Source organism: Rhipicephalus microplus, chromosome X (genome assembly GCF_043290135.1).
Source record: "Rhipicephalus microplus isolate Deutch F79 chromosome X, USDA_Rmic, whole genome shotgun sequence".
NCBI lineage: Eukaryota > Metazoa > Arthropoda > Arachnida > Ixodida > Ixodidae > Rhipicephalus > Rhipicephalus microplus.
The window spans coordinates 129,613,629-129,630,751 of record NC_134710.1 but is presented as its reverse complement, the minus strand read 5'-3'; the positions used below and the strand labels follow the sequence as shown (position 1 = coordinate 129,630,751).

At 45.9% G+C, this 17,123-nt stretch overlaps 1 protein-coding gene across 1 annotated transcript in view; it reads right to left on the bottom strand.

Moving 5' to 3' along the window:
* Positions 1-17,123, bottom strand: part of LOC142775751 (DENN domain-containing protein 11-like) — a 39,252-nt gene that overhangs the window by 5,100 nt on the left and 17,029 nt on the right. Inside the window, 4 exon segments of the mRNA XM_075877700.1 lie at positions 1,840-1,902; positions 1,975-2,045; positions 2,047-2,141; positions 4,487-4,618. Coding sequence (XP_075733815.1) covers positions 1,840-1,902; positions 1,975-2,045; positions 2,047-2,141; positions 4,487-4,616 — 359 coding nt within the window. The 5' untranslated portion in view covers positions 4,617-4,618.

Sequence of the window (17,123 nt, the reverse complement as noted above, 5' to 3'; positions counted from 1 at the left end):
TGGTTTCACTGTGCGCACAAGGTGTGGCCCCCAATGACGTACAGCTTTGCTTTTTTTTCTTTTCTTTTTTTAAATGTGAACAGCCGTGACGTCACTGCCGACGGATTCTCAGATTAGGCGCCACAACAGTGCCGACGGATCACACGCTTCCGTCTTGCGCCGTGCCGCAAGTTCACAGGCTGGTAGGCTTCGCGATTAGTCTATTAGTTCTGGCAGCAACACTACAACGCGTTGAATTCTAACCAATAAACTCAATAGCAAGAAACTGTAATGTTATACGAACTAAGGCTGGCAGCCAGAGCTTTTTGATCCGATATCGCGGAACTCCTACTAAACACTGGTGTGAGCAAATATGGCCGCTCCAAGGAAAAGCGCTCTTTTCACACAGTCTTCATGTTGAAAGCACACTGATATACATGTCGAGATAGCACGTGCTCCAGCGATTGCGACCACCCTAAACATCGAAGTTCATTATTGCTACTCTAGCAACCCCTCCCCCACGTTTTTTCATGCTCATTCCAGACGGGTAGTTTCCTTTCCGTTTGAGCGTTGACGGCAGTTCTAACATACGGAGAATGTTGTGCGCCTTCCAGGCAATGAAGATGTGACGACTCATTTTGATTTCTGATTGATATACGGGGTTTAATATCCCAAAACCGCCATATGGTTATGAGAGATGCCATAGTGGACGGCTCCGGAAGTTTCGACCACCTGGGGTTCTTTAATGTGCACCCAAATCTGAGCGCATGGCCCCACAGCATTTTCACTTCCATCAAAAATGCAGCCACCGCAGCCGGGATTCAATCCCACGACCTGCGGGTCAGCATCCTAGTACCTTAGCCACTAAACCACTGCGGCACAGCTCATTTGATTTCTGCTTCAGCAGCGCTTTTGTGATTTTACCTGCTCGTGAAAGTTACGATGCGCAGGGGGATGTTATCAATTTAGGCTTCCTACGAAACATGGCGACGACGGCGAAAACCCGCCAAATGCCCATAGAATTGCTATCACAATAATAACAAAGTTTTTGCTGCTCATTAAAAGTTTTTGGATAGTCTCCCATTTGTTCAAATTCTGCTCTTATTTTCCAAATTTTTATGCCAAACCTGAATAAAAAAAAATCTTTCTTATCACAAATTTTCCAGAGAATTTATCAATTTCACGATATCCAGGTTTAACTCCAATGTTTGAAGATGTGTTGTGGGGTATACTGCTTCTCTGCAGGATAATGATTTCATGGATGTTTCCCTACTTGGCAAAAATTATGATGTCTGGCATAGTAAATGCCATGCAAGTGTCCTTCTAGTAATTGACCCAAGAGATCTCACAAATGGCTCTAAAAAGGACACTCTTCCAGTTTATTGCATTCACGCCACTTCGTTGTGAGAATTTGTGGTTTTACAATGATGCCTTACAGATAGGCAAAGTGTAGGTGGAGCCTGAAAAATGTGGCTAATAATGGAGGAAATGGAATAGCTTGACATTTAGCAATCCAGATTAATCTCTTCAAGAAAATATGTGTCAAGTATTGGTAACGACAATGGCTTTAGGGCACATTATGCACTAAGGCAAGGGAGACTTAATCCTGCATAGTTGCACTGCGATTCAAATCACCCGTATTTCTAAGTTATCGAGCTGCGGCAGGTTGGTGGCAAGGCTTCGACCTAACCTAAGGTAAACAATAGTACCAGAATTCTTGTTGTTGCGATTGAGAATGCCTAATTGAAAAGTGCCGCGAACCTAGTAAGATAATCTTATTTGTTCATATACCATTGTACGATTGTCTTATTTGTTCGTATATTGTTGTTAGGGCCATTTTTGTAAGTGTGAAAAACATACCCAGTAAACCAGGACTCGTCTGTAGCATCTGAATTCCCTGCTAGTAACGGCTGGCATTTGGATCTGAAGAAGAAAAGACAGACATTAGAACATGGAGTAGAGTACATCAATAAATGTAAATGCTTGTTGACTTACCTTAGCTCTAAAAGGTGGTTGTACTTCAGCTTATCAGCAGCACTCAATTCCAGCAGCACTCAATTCCAGCAGCCTTTCATGCAAGGAATAATGAACTTTCAAGTTTTGCTGGTCAACAAACAGGTCAAATAGGTTTTGCTTTGTGTCAAATATTTTCTCAGTAGTGCCTGAAATGAAGTTGATTGTGTATATATGTTCTTCTACAACATGCTTCCAAAAAAAAAAAAAAGTGCAAAGGGAAAAGTATACAGGCCACATAAAAAAAGCTGCTCGGTGAGGGCATCCACATTTGTGACATTGACGAAAATTTGGTGGACACAAACACGTCTCCAAGTCTGAGTATACATGAGCAACCAAAATACTAGTGCAGTATACTAGAAAGGAGAGACCAGGAGTACAGATTACTACTACAAGACGAGCACATTTTACTCTTCACTTACCACGATAGCAAATCACACCAATTGGTGGAGGAGGAAAAAAAATCCTTTTTTCAACAGTGCAAACTTCCATAAAAGAAATACTTTCTCCCCGAAGAAATTCAGGAACTGTGAGAAGCAACCGGCTGGGTGTGTAATCAAAGGAGAATAAAGAGCATTAAAGAACATATGCACTCTTCACAAATTTCGCACCCTGTTCCATTGCATTATCAAAGAACATTCTAAAACTCTTGAGTATGCAAAGCGAGGAGAAGAAAGCACGTTACACCTTTTTACCATACTGAGCAATGAGGGCTGTAAGGAATGAACGAGACCTAAGTGTAGTACCAGCATTTCACTAATCAACCTTTCTTGGGGTAGCAGCAGTAACATATTAGCCTGGAGGTTATTGCGAAGCCTTTGTGCAAAAATATGTAGAACAAGATGTACATCTACAGAATGGCACTCGTGACAGTGCACATACAGAATCCCAGGTGGTCAAAATTTCTGAAGCTCTTCACTACGGCGTCTCTCTCCCATAATCATATGGTGGTTTTGAGACGTTAAACCCCACATATCAATCAATCAACCATGAGGCTTAAACTCCCAAAGCAACTCTCGAGCTATGAGAGCTGGCGATGTGGACACCGTTATATTTTACATTTTGTTCGTTGCACACTCATGGGCTTCAATACAGAATATGCAATAGGCTGCATTACTGAAATGTCAAAGGTATGTTGAAAAAAAAAGTTTATGGGCAGGGTAGTGGCACCACCTCATGTGCTTGTTTTATTTTCACATCTTAGTAGCCTAGGATCAGGAGCTGCATCGTCTACACATGGCATACCCAAAGTATGCTTAGTAAAGTAACAGAGGTTTTTTTTTTTTTTTTCATTATTCTTGCATAATTCGGACTCATGAAATAGTATAATCGCCAGATCAAGTAGCCTCCACTTTCTTAGTACATGCCCTGCTGCTCAATCAGCTTCCTTCTGTAACCAGGCTTACCTCATGATGCACCATAAACTAATTCTGGTGTCTTTGCATGTTTTCTCTTGTGTTTCTCTAACTGAATGCAAGAAATTTGCATGTTAATAATTGGTGGGGTTTAACATCACAAAACCATGATATGATCATTAGGGATGCAGTAGCTGAGGGCTCTGGAAATTTGACAACCCGGGTTTCAACATGCACCTATATCCAAGTACAGAAGCCTCAAGCAGTTTTGCCTGCATTGAAGATGCCAGAAGTTTGCATAATGCAGTGATCATGATGGAACTGCCTTTTTACTTTTTGGAGCAGCCATAAGTGTTTTAGGAGCAGAAAAATATGCTAGTTTAAAGCAGCTATCAGTGTCATGGGAGGAAATATTAAATTTGCCATACATTAATTGGAGTACAGAGCATTGTCAAAGCATCTCATAAATACAAATATTTCTTATAAAATATATTCAACATACAGCAATCAATGTAAATGTCACGCATCAAACAATTGAAGGATGTCAAAAATGTGCTGCAAAATGAGCCACAATTTAAAATACTAGTATTTGTGGCAGAATGAGGCTGGCAACTCGCTGAGTTGCCAGCCTCATTTTGTTCCACAAGCTCTATCACAGTCAACTCGTCCACCCGCCCTATATCTTGCCTCCTGCCCGCACATCTCACCGCACCACTAATTCCTTTCATGTCGGCAGGCCATGTGCCTGTACCACGACATTTTCTGCCTCCTTCTTTTTTCGTGCAGCTTCTGACTAGAATGGCCTTTCCACTGATCTCGCCACCATAATGTGCCACTCAACATTTACACAAAATGTCACTCGTTTCTTTTCAATTTGAATACATTACATGGTTCCTTTTTGTGCCACTGGTTCTCACTTTGTCTTCTTTTTTTTTTGGCAAGGTGTTACGCCTGGTAATATGTATACTGATCCTGCATATGTATTATTTTATTTCTGTATTGGTTACCCCTGTTCATACTTATACCCATCCTGCATATGTATTACATTTTTTGTATGTTTCCCACTCCTTATGTAATACCCCCTCTAGGGGGTTTGTAAGGTAATAAAGTGAAGTGAAGTGAAGTGAAATCAACCATACCAAAAAAGCTGAGTGCCAATTGTAGAAGTAACCACAGTCCCATGTAACTGTTGCCGTATAACCAGGAGATAATCGGCATGAGATAAAGGCAATCCTGCTGATTTTCACATTTCACGACATTAGTCTGCATGTCTAGCCGAGAAAAAAACAGCCATATGAGCTTAATATGCCATTTCTTCTCACGCAAATGAGATCATAGTAGATAATGCTGTGCACTAGAAGCACACTGGGATGATATAGTACACAAATTCTTTTCAGTTTATTTAGGATTTATGAGTCGGTCAAACGGCAAAAGCTCCATCATTCTCATTCTCTCAGCATCATTTCAGAGCAGCTTTGGAGAAATTACTAACATAAATTACTGTTTGGAGCAGCACGGAGCAGCAATTTTCTTTTGGAGCAGTTTGGAGCAATTGGAGCAGCACTTTCATCACTGATAATGTTGGAACAGCAAGGCATGGTAAATAGACATATTACAAGCGCTTCAATATCAATTCTTAGCATAGTCTTATTGCCATATAACGTTGTGCTTTTTCTAGAGAGTGTCTCAAAAATTTCACTGCCTGTATATTTGGTATAACTGCAATTATACCAAATATACACAATTATTCCATAATGTGGAATAATCCTAGAATTATTCCACAATATGGAATTGTATTATGTGTTTCAGCATCGACAATATTATTAGAGATACATGTCAGAGGAGAGGAGCAAGGGGAAAAGCTTTACTTTGGCAGAAAAAAAAAGTATGATGAGAAAAATCTAGAGACTGGTGAACAGTGAATTTAAGAGTTGGAGAGTTGAAGCAAATAGTGAGTTTGTCATACGATTGTGAATAGAATAGTTTGAATAGTATGTACAAATAAAAACATGGGGGATCCCTTCGTCTAGGAATTGATATAACACAAAAGTGAAACGTGTCTTCAAAGAGGCAGTTGAGCATTTATTGTGCATTCTTTCGCCACAAGGGCAAAGGAATCAATAGTACAGTGACAAATTGTAATGCATTGCAAAGAATGGCAAGCACTTTGAAACTTGGAGTGTGCAGCTCAAGCAGAAAGCACAGGCGAAATGAGCATACACAAGACGAGCGGGGACTAACAATTGTCGCAGCTCGACACTTACAGCGTGATGATCAAGCAGAAATAAGCATAAAACAGACGCAGAAGTATACACAGGGCGAGTGCATACAAGTGTCACGATTATTACATAATTGTGTGTGAGCAGCATGCGCCTTTCATGAATGCGGAAGCAGTAGCGAGCAAAGTGACCTTTGTGCTTTCCCGAATCACGAGATAATGTGATTGCAGTGGTGGTGATTGGAACTGCAAACAAGCACGTTTTTAAGCTTCTCTGTTCCCTGCACAAATATCGCAAGTGCTGATCCAGTGCCACTTCACCTCGAGGTGGTCTACAACGCATGCCCCAGCGGACTCAAGCATGATCACAGTCTGCTGTGCGATGAAACGGCAGTGCGGTCTTCCTCCGCCCCTATAAAAGAGGCATCTCGTCTGGAGCATCGACAGTAGTGGCGGCGGTTGCAACTGCGAAGGAGCAAGTTTCTAAGCTTCTCTGTTCCCTGCACAGATATCGCAAGCGCTTATCCAGTGCCACTTCACCTTGAAATAGTCTACAGCGCATGCCCCAGCGGACTCAAGCCTGATCGCAGTCTGCTGTGCGACGAAACGGCAGTGCGGTCTTCTTCCCCTATGAAGAAGGCATCTCGTCTGGAGCATCGACAGTAGTGGCGACGGTTGCAACTGCGAAGGAGCAAGTTTCTAAGCTTCTCTGTTCCTTGCACAGATATTGCAAGCGCTTATCCAGTTTTCATTGTCTTCAAATACCTGAAACTATTTTGCTTCACATTCCCTGTTTTCATATCTAATACCTATCTTCTGGGTCTGTTTCAGATGAACGTGCAAGGTATTTTGAAGACTGACGACTTGATCACCCGATTCTTTCGTCTGAGGACAGAGATGTGTTGTGTGTGGAGCATTGCTACCGGGCCCTCCTGGACCAGACACCCAACAATGCAACCATTGTTCGCTCAAAGTGCTTCAACTCTCTTGATGCATACATGCGCCTGATAGCCCTGCTGGTCAAGCTCAGTGGAGATGCATCCAACCCAACAATCAAAGTCAACCTCCTCAACAAGGCTAGTCTTTCACTTTGCTTTATATGTTGTAGCATTTGGGTGTGAGCAGCTACAATCAACTGCCTTTTTTTTTTTACACTTTCGCGGCACTGTCACTAGCCCCATAAATGTGAATGTATAAGAACGTCCGAAATTTCCTATGTTGAAAATCTCTGGCATCCGATTTTTCGCACTTTATACCTAAATTTCAGGTCCAAAACTGCAGCCTCCACGTTTGCCATATTTTTTATCTCGTAGGTTTATAGTGGCACTTTAGCTAGCCTCATTGTTTATAATTGTAGCTGTGCCTAAAAGCCAGCTTTCTACAATGCATAGGTGTTTTGGGTGAAACTGACCGAAAATCTAAAGGGGCCGCTATCACAGCTCAGTGCGCCATTGTCTTTACAGATAAGTACTGGAAATGCATGGAGGTGCGACATTGGCAGGCAGAAAACTCGCAGTTGCTGTCGATCCCTTATGAAAAGAATCCGCAGCTAACTGTTCAGGAGTAGATGTGGCCTAGCACAGTTATAAGCATGCTGCATGCTTTTGATAGGCAGCAGCCCCAATGCGCTGCACCACCATTGATACTCCCTCTTCGGGCAAGACAGCACAGTGCTCCACATAGAAACATTGTCTTCACGAATAAATGCGGTTTGCCATCGATGCGCCCATGTGTGGTTGGGAACACTTTTTGGTTGAGTGTGCACACTTGTTGGGCCACATACAAAGAAAACTACGGCTATTGCGAGTTGCAGAGAGACTTATCGCCGATGCTACTTTGGTTGGAGAGATTCAGAAGTGCCTACACTTCTCCCCCAAGCAAACTCTTCTTTCACTTCTCTGCATACTTTGAGTCATTGCAGTGTTCTGTGTAAAAGCAAATTGATGAAAAGTATAAGGAAGGATGGGGTTCTGGTGGCACCACAGAAAAGCTGTTGAGTTTCTGCAGTGCCAGAAGCTAATAACTCTTCAAGCCCCGTCGCGGTGGTCTAGTGGCTAAGGTACTCGGCTGCTGACTCGCAGGTCGCGGGATCGAATCCCAGCTGCAGCGGCTGCATTTTCGACGGAGGCGAAAATGCTGTAGGCCCGTGTACTTAGATTTATCTGCCCGTTACAGAACCCCAGGTGGTTGAAATTTCCGAAGCCCTTCATTATGGCATCTCTCATAATTATATGGTGGTTTGGGGATGCTAAACCCCACATTTTAATATTAAGTGTTCACCAAGGGTAAACAAACTACCTTGTTTGTTTATTACTTAGGCTAAGGTACTCGGCTGCTGACTCGCAGGTCGCGGGATCGAATCCCAGTTGCAGCGGCTGCATTTTCAACGGAGGCGAAAATGGTGTAGGCCCGTGTGCTTAGATTTATGTGCCCGTTAGAGAACCCCAGGTGGTTGAAATTTCCGAAGCCCTTCATTATGGCATCTCTCATAATTATATGGTGGTTTGGGGATGCTCAACCCCACATTTTAATATTAAGTGTTCACCAAGGGTAAACAAACTATCTTGTTTGCTTATTACTTATCGGTAAAAAAAAGGAACTTCATTGTATTCTAAATCAAAATATAGAACTTCTTTCTTGCTAAAGCAGCCTGTACAGTAAAGGAACTTTCGCATTTATTTATTTATTGAAAAATACTTTACAGGCCCAAAAGCATTGAGTAAGGGGGGTTACAGTGAATGCGGAAGTAAACTTGAAAGGAACAACTATACAATACAGGTTAATAATAACAGCATAATGTTGTGTCACAAAAACTAACAATTCAAAAAGTCAGCATCACTTAAAACAAGAGGTTACAACTTGCTGATGAAAATAAAAGCCAACATTTCACAACATAAAATAGCTCGAAAGTAAAACAACTCAACCAATCTGGCTATGCTATATTAAAAAAATGCATCTCAAGTTTTTGCCTAAACGTGTTAGAATGACTATCAGAGGCGATATTGTCAGGAAGATCATTGCACATGTGGATGGCTTGCGGTAGTGCTGATGTGTTAAACGTGTTTGTGTTACCAAACATGCTCGTGAAGCTGAGATGATTATGTAACCTGCGTGACGTGTGTTACCAAACATGCTCGTGAAGCTGAGATGATTATGTAACCTGCGTGACGTGTAGAGAGGACGTTGAAGGTGCAATGACGATGTTTTGTTACTGTACACGCACTTATGAAATAGGCATAACAAGGACACGTGATGGTGAGCATGCAATGCTTGGAGGGAATGATGAAGTTTAAGCTGAGTTTCACTGGAATGAATGTCGTAGTTCCTAGAAATGTCACGAGCGTCTCTGTTCTGAATTCCTTCCAGCATGTTAATTTAATAATAAGCGGAAGGGGACCAAAAGATGAGGCATATTCAAACTGCGGTTGGACGAAAGTAAGATAAGACAGTTGTGAACGTTAGATGGACAATGACGGAGGTTTCAGCGTAAATACCCTAATGTTTTGGAAGCATTTGCGCGAACAGAAGTGACGTGTTCTAGCCAGTGTTTTGAGCCGCGACGGTGACCGCAGCGGACCCAGTAGGTAGCGTGGAGCTGGGTGGTGGTCGTCATTCTGCAGGCCACGGGGACGTTAAGAACTCCAGAAAGCTGAGGCAAAGGGACCGGCGTAGAGGAAAACTTAACAAGACGTTTATTTGAACATGTCGGACAGTAATGTCCAAGCAAAGACTCTTCTCGAGACCCTCTCCTGTTTTCTTCTGGCGGGCTGCTCTTGCTGCCTCGCCGTGCAATTCTGAAGATAGGGGCGGAATGTCACTTCGGGGAAACAACCACTCATGGAGAGCACAATACAAGACGAGTATGCCTTCACGCACATGGCAGACGCACGTGGCACACGCGCGGGGACTTGGAGGCGACCACGTAGGAGGAATTTATGGGAGTCGCTCCTACAGCACACAACCGGCCTTCCGCACATTCTAGAGGGGCCCGATTTAGCCACTGCTCCGCAGGCGAAGCGCACAGCCGAGACAAAGACAGCCGGTGCATGTGACAACCCGCACCCCACAAAAGAATGTCCGAGATGACGGGAAGGCACGCTTGGGGGCAGCCTTCCCAAGGACTTCGTTACTGCTTTGTAACAGCTTCCTCGGCGGCTGGCCGAGACCTTGACGTACAAAGGTCATCCACCTTTGTGGGGAGAGGTCGAAGAAGACAATGCTGGTGTGCTGAAGCCGTGGACACCTCGATGCGGCTCTGCTGCATTCCTCTGCCACCCCCGGTGATCTGGAGCCTCTGGTAGCGTCGTCGGAAATGGGAGAAAGGCTCCCGCTCTGCTGGCCTACATTCCTTCTCGAAAGACAGCACCTGTGTCCACCACGCGAGAAATAGAACCGCCAAGCAGGCAAGCGCCCATACTCTCTTCCTGAGACCCACCAGGCTTTTACTTCATCCAAAACGACCTGTTCTTCATTACAATAGCAGCAGCAATTCCAACAACCCAACCTGAAATAGCCTGCTCAAATTCACAAACACATGTCGTGATAAAGCACAAGTACAAAAAAAGTAATTGTAAACCTGTCACACGAAAAAAATGGAGCCTAAATACCCAAGCCAGATTACCTGATGCCATCAAGATCCCTAGAAACAACGACTTCAGCCGTCAGCGTTGCCATTCAATTTGCCTCTCTTGTAACGAATTTCGAAAGAGTATTGTTGCAATAGCAAGCTCCAGCGAAATAGCCGGCCGTTCTCAGGCGACATCGTTTGCAACCACGTGAGGGGACAGTGGTCCGTCTCGATAATAAACTTTGATCCTTCGTTATGAGATTTAACCTCCGGGAATCAACGCATGGTCGCAGATCTTTCCCAGGAACCTCCACTAATATAAGCAGAGATGTATAATCGCTTTCACAAGCTTCAATCACATCAAGCTCGAGCATTCTTCTAATCTCGGCCTCAATAGTGGTGCGCTGACGCTGCGACACTCGGTACGCCTTTGACCGCATGGGCTGAGTGGCCGTAAGCTCTGTCATGCACTACCAAAGTTGTTTGACCCCGTTTTTCCGAGAACATGTCCTCATATTCTATCAGGAGGCTTTCTAGGTCATGCTTCTTGTTAGCTGTGAGCTCAGCTACCTCAACCATAGATTTGAGCGTTTGGCCAGCGTTATCCTCCTTTCTTTCTGCTCCTGAAAAGGGGAAATCTAGTGGTGGCTCTTCGGGCACGTTTACCGCCATGTTTACGACAATCTCTCTCTCTCTCGATACGGTTTGAGCAGATTGCTGTGGTAGATCTGCTGCGTCTTACGTCTACCTGGCATCCTTTCCAGATAGTTTGTGTCGGACAGCTTTTGAAAGACTTTCGCCGGACCTTCCCATTGGACATCTAGCTTATTCTTTTGTAAAGGTTTCAGCCGCATTACTTGATCTCCAGTTTCAAACCGGCGTGACTTTGCCGACCTGTCGTAGTAGCGTTTGGCCTGAGCCTGTGCCTTGCTCATCTCATCCCCTGCCAGCTCCTGTGCTCTATGCAACCTCTCTAGCAGAGTTAGCACATATTCAACCACCATAGGGTCCTTCGCTCGACCTTCCCATGACTCTCAAAGAATACGGAGTGGGGATCGCAGAGAGCGACCGTAGACCAATTCTGCCGGGGTAAATCCAGTGGCTTCATGAGGTGCAGTCCTGAGTGCAAACATGGTTGCTGGCAAGCACACATCCCAGTCGACACTGCGCTCGAAGCAGAGTGCTCGAAGGACACGTTTCATTACCGAGTGTAACTTTTCTACTGGGTTTGACTGGGGGTGATACACCGAGCTGTGGATTAATCGGATCCCACATTTTTCTAAGAAAGTTGTAGTCAGTGCGCTCGTAAAAACGGTCCCTTGATCGGACTGTATTTCAGCGGGAAAACCCACGCGTGCGAAAATAGACAACAGCCCATTTACCACTTCTACAGAGCTCAGATCCTTTAAGGGCACTGCCTCAGGAAACTTGGTCGCGGGACAAATTACTGCCAAGACATGACGGTAACCGGATGTTGTTGTTGGAAGAGGCCCTACTGTGTTGATCACGAGTCGATGAAAAGGCTCAGTGATCACCGGCACGAGCTTCATTGGGGCGCGAACCTTATCCCCTGGTTTTCCTACACGCTGACAGGTGTCACAGGTTCTGACAAAATTCTCTATTTCCCGGAAACCACCTGGCCAATAGTATTCCTGCAGCAGGTGATCCTTCGTTTTTTTTTACACCCAAGTGACCCGACCATGAGCTACCGTGAGCTAAGTGTAAGAGATCACGGCGGTAACGTTCCGGTACCACTAACTGATCAAACTGTACCCGTCTGCGATCTAGATACTTACAATAAAGTATCGCGGCCTGGTTCTCATACATCACGTTTTTCTTTGAAATACCCTCGTTACTCTGACTCCTTATATTTTGAAGAGTGGGGTCTGCTCTTTGCTGGGCTATCAGGGAGGATCGATCCACTCCCAGCAAAGTCTGCAGGCTACTAGTTGCAGGAGTAATCATTTCCTCACAGACACTTCCAGATTCAAGAGAGTCTTTCTCGTTTTCATCCGCGCCTTCATGGCTCACTTGATCAGTGCTTGGTGTGGTAATCGTGTCTACCGTGTTCGCGGCTCTCCATCTCTGGCTTTCTCGGTGATTCTCGAGAGAACATCGAGCGGTGCGGCTCTAGTTGCGAGTTCTCGCGCCTTTGAGCGAGTGAGCGCGCACACAACCCCCTCCCCGTACGCTAGGTTCTTCTGTCCTAGCAACCAATCGGATCTGTTTGAAAACAAGTATGCATACTGCTTTGGCAAATAAGCAGATACCGCAGCCTCTGTGTGCAATGCGCCAAAGGGGCCTCGATGCATACCTTAGCAATCGGAAGGCATACGCTTGATGGTTCCGCTGCTTGTTTAATTCAAGCGCACTCTCCTGTGAAATGTTCAGCTTCAACATACGAGGGATGGACCACGTCCATGGTCGCTGCCGAATCCCACAGCACGCGACACTCTTTTCCATTTACTATCAGCTTTCTGATATATGGCTCCAGCAGTCGCATGTTTTCACCCTCGCTGTCGACTGAGAGGCAAGCAACTTTTGGACTCTTGCAGACGGCCGCAATGTGACCTGGCTTGTGGCATTTATAGCACACAAGTGGTCGCCTCTTTTCAAACGCACTATTTTGGTGCTTTTCCTCAACCGTGGTCTCATTATTTACCTCCCGTTGCTTTTCGGGATCAGTGTTGCGCTCTCGATTCTCTTGGACTGAATGTCCCCTCCACCCAGTTGCCTTTTTGATCTGGCCCTCCCGCTGGGGAATTTCTCTTCTATCAAGCGCACGGCGTAAAACAAAATCCTCCGCTAGCTTTGCGGCCCTCGACACAGTGGTTACCTCCTCCCTGTCTTGCACCCAGAGCCTAACGTCTTGGGGCAAACGACGGTAAAACTGCTCGAGTCCGAAGCACTCCACGATTTTCTCTTTATGCTCGAACGCCTTAGCCTCTTTGAGCCACTTCCTCATATTAGACATTAAGTTGTATGCGAAATCAGCATACGACTCGTCTTTCTGCTTTACAGCGTTCCGGAACTTCTGCCTGAATGCTTCTGCCGACAATCTATACTTCTTTAGCAGACTCGACTTAACTTGGTCATAATCATCTGCTTCCTCTTTTGTCAAGCGGGCAATTACCTCGGCAGCCTCACGGGGTGGTAAGGTAAGCAAGCACTGCGGCCACATCGTTTTGGTAACACCCGACTTCTCGCATGTGCGCTCGAAATTTACCAAGAACAGACCCATGTTCTCTCTGGAGCGGTAAGGTTGCATTAGGTCTTTCATCCTGAACGACTTCTGTTCTACTCCGCTAGACGCTTCGCTACTTTCACTACTACCTTGAGCCTTGAGCAGCTCGATTTCAAGGCGCTTCATCTCAAGATCCCTTTCTGCTGCTTCGCATATGAGGCTCTCATTTCTCTCTTCAGCTTTGCGCCTTTCATGTTCATCTATCAGCTCTAGACACTCTGAGAGCTCGTCATCGTCTGCGTTAAGGTTCTCAATAGCATCGATAATCTCTGGCTTTCCCATTTGTTCACGAACATCCAAACGCAAACTTTTAGCTAACTCAAGCAAAATCGTTTTTTTCAGTGCCTTCAGATTCATGGTTGCTGCAAGTGCTGCTAACTTTACTACTACTAGGACGCTACGTTCCCATGCACAGGTCAACGTAGAGTAGTTATCCAAATTTACCACCTTTCTTACAAAACTCTAGATAAAGCCTAGTAAAATCTCAGTGAAGAAAAGTCAAGCACTCACCACACCCTGCAGCCATGATCTCGGCGGAGACGATCCTGATGCTGGCCCGAGCTTGTTGCGACTTGGCGTGAGCAGAATCCCGTCGCTGCCATCCAGTTGTTACGAGCCGCGTCGGTGACCGCAGCGGACCCAGTAGGTAGCGTGGAGCTGGGTGGTGGTCGTCATTCCGCGGGCCACGGGGATGTTCAGAACTCCAGAAAGCTGAGGCAAAGGGACCGGCGTAGAGGAAAACTTAACAAGACATTTATTTCCAACATGTCGGACAGTATCGTCCAAATGAGGACTCTTCTCGAGACTCTCTCCTGTTTTCTTCTGGCGGGCTGCTCTTGCTGCCTCGCCGTGCAGTTCCGAAGATAGGGGCGGAATGTCACTTCAGGGAACCAATCACTCATGGAGAGCACAACACAAGACGAGTATCCCTTCACGCACGTGGCAGATGCACGTGGCACATGCGCGGGGACTCGGAGGCGACCACGCAGGAGGAATTCAGGGGAGTCGCTCCTACAGCACATAATTGGCCTTCCGCACATTCCAGAGGGGCCCGATTGTAGCCACTGCCCTGCAGGCAAAGTGCACAGCCGAGACAAAGACAGCCGGTGCAGGTGACAACCCGCACTCCACAAAAGAATGTCCGAAATGACGGGAAGGCACGCTTGGGGGCAGCCAGCCCAAGGACTTCGTTACTGCTTTGTAACACCAGGAAAGTCTTGGTGTAAGGTGGACGCCCAGATATTTGTAGGATGATGCCCGCGAAAGTATGTCATCTTGTAAGTGGTAGGAAAAGTCAGAGATGGTATGTTTTCGTTCAAAATAAACAGCTTTGCATTTATGAGATGCTCGAAGAGATGTTGCAAGATGACGTTATCCAACTTTCGAAGAGTGCCTGGTCATCTCCGGTCGTGCTCGTGAAGAAAAAGGATGGATCACTACGCTTCCTGTAGCGTGGACTGCAGGAAACTTAATAGCACGACTAAAAAAGACGTCTATCCGCTGCCCCGCATCGACGTTTCCCTTGACAGACTGCGGCGGGCCAAGTATTTTTCATCGATAGACTTGAAATGTGGCTACTTGCAGATCGAAGTTGATGAATGAGATCGTGAAAAAAGCCGCCTTCGTTACACCGGATTGCCTCTATGAATTCAAAGTACTTTCCTTCGACCTCTGTTCTGCACCTGTGACATTCCGGAGAATGATGGACACTATTCTTACCGGTCTAAAGTGGCACACGTGCTTAGTTTACCTCGATGATGTTGTTGTGTTTTCTGGCACCTTTGAGGAGCACCTGAAGTTTCTGCAGAATGTGCTGGAAGAGCTCCGCTCTTTGAACCTGACACTGAAGCCAGAAAAATGCCACTTCGGTTACAAGGAACTTAAGTTTCTTGGCCATGTTGTCAGTGTGGATGGTATTCGACCAGACCCTGACAAAAGTATCGCTGTGGCCTTGTTTCCTATTCCACGTGATAAAAAGGCAGCACGTCGCTTTCTAAGGCTTTGCACGTTCTATTGCCGCTTTATAGCCAATTTTTCTAGGATTGCTGAACCGCTCACTCGACTCACTCGTAAAGATGTTTCATTCGTCTGGGAGGAACAACAGGATGCAGCTTTCTCTCAACTACGGGAACGTTTGCAGACACCACCAGTTCTCGCTCACTTTGACCAAGACACTAATACTGAAATTCATACTGACGCCAGCAATGTGGGTCTTGGTGCTGTCCTCGTCCAACAACAAGAGAGCACAGAGTGAGTGATAGCGTACGCTAGCCGCACTCTTTCCCGCGTCGAGGTCAACTACTCCACATCAGAGAAAGAGTGCCTCGCTGTTGTATAGGCCACGATGAAATTTAGGCCTTACCTTTACGGACACCACTTCAAGGTAGTGACCGATCGTCATCTGTTGTGCTGGTTAGCCAACCTACAGGACCCGTGTGAGCGATTGGCATGATGGAGTCCTCGTCTGCAGGAATACGATTTCACGATCGCTTGCAAATCTGGTCACAAGCACGAAGATGCTTATTTATTGTCCTGTGCACCTGTCGAAGTTTGTGGCCACGGCAAAGAGGATGACGGTGGTTTCCTTGGGGCCCTGACTACAACGGATCTGATTACACGACAGCAGGTGGACAACGAAATTCGTGCAGTTATCGAAAACCTTGAAGGACGCAACTCTTCTATACCTCGATGTATTTCTCGAGGTCTGTCATCATTCTGTCTGCGAGATAGAGTCCTGTATAAGAAAAACTCCGGCAATGAGAGAACCTATCTTCTAGTTTTGCTAACTGACATGTGTGACGACATTCTTCTCGCCTGCCACGATGAGCCTAGATCTGGTCACAGGTTCCTCTCGAACTCTCACTCGAGTTCAACAAGCGTACTACTGGCCTAAGCTTTCCGCATCTATTAAGCGATACGTGAAAAGCTGTCGGGAATGTCAACACTGCAAATTCCGGCCACTGAAGCCCGCGGGGCTTCTTCAACCAATAGAACCACCTAGAGCGCCATTCGATCAAATAGGAATGGATTTACTGGGGGCCCTTTTCACTATCATCTGCCAGCAACAAGTGGATCGTAGTAGCCACTGACTATTTGACGAAGTACGCCGAAACAAAAGCACTACAACACGTACGGCTTCCGACGTCGCCCAATTTTTCATGGACCAGATCGTTCTTCGACATGGCGCCCCGTCGTGCGTAATCACAGGCAGAGGAACAGCATTCAGGGACCAGCTCATTCATGACATACTCAAGCTCAGCTACACAAGCCATCGCAAGACCACGTCATATCATCCGCATAGCAACGGCTTGACAGAGCGACTCAATAAGACCTTCACTGACATGTTATCCATGTACGTAGATGTCCAGCATAAGACCTGGGACCAGGTGCTACCGTGCGTCACATTCGCGTACAATACTGACGTCCAGGAAACTGTGCGATTCACGCGCTCCCATCTTGTCTATGGACGTGAGGTCCAGACCATGCTGAATGCGATGCTTTCATACAATTTCAACACTTTATCCCTCCTGATGCTGTACAGCTTATCCAGTACGCCGAAGAAGCACGCCTACACATTACGCACCAGCACAGTACAGTCGCATGCCGCTACAACGCTCGCCATCGACAAGTTGAATACCATCCAGGCGATCAAGTTTTAGTGTGGACTCCAGTCCGACGCCAGGGATTGTCAGAAAAACTGCTCAGTCGCTGCTTCGGACTGTACAAAGTGTTGCGACGCGTGAGCAA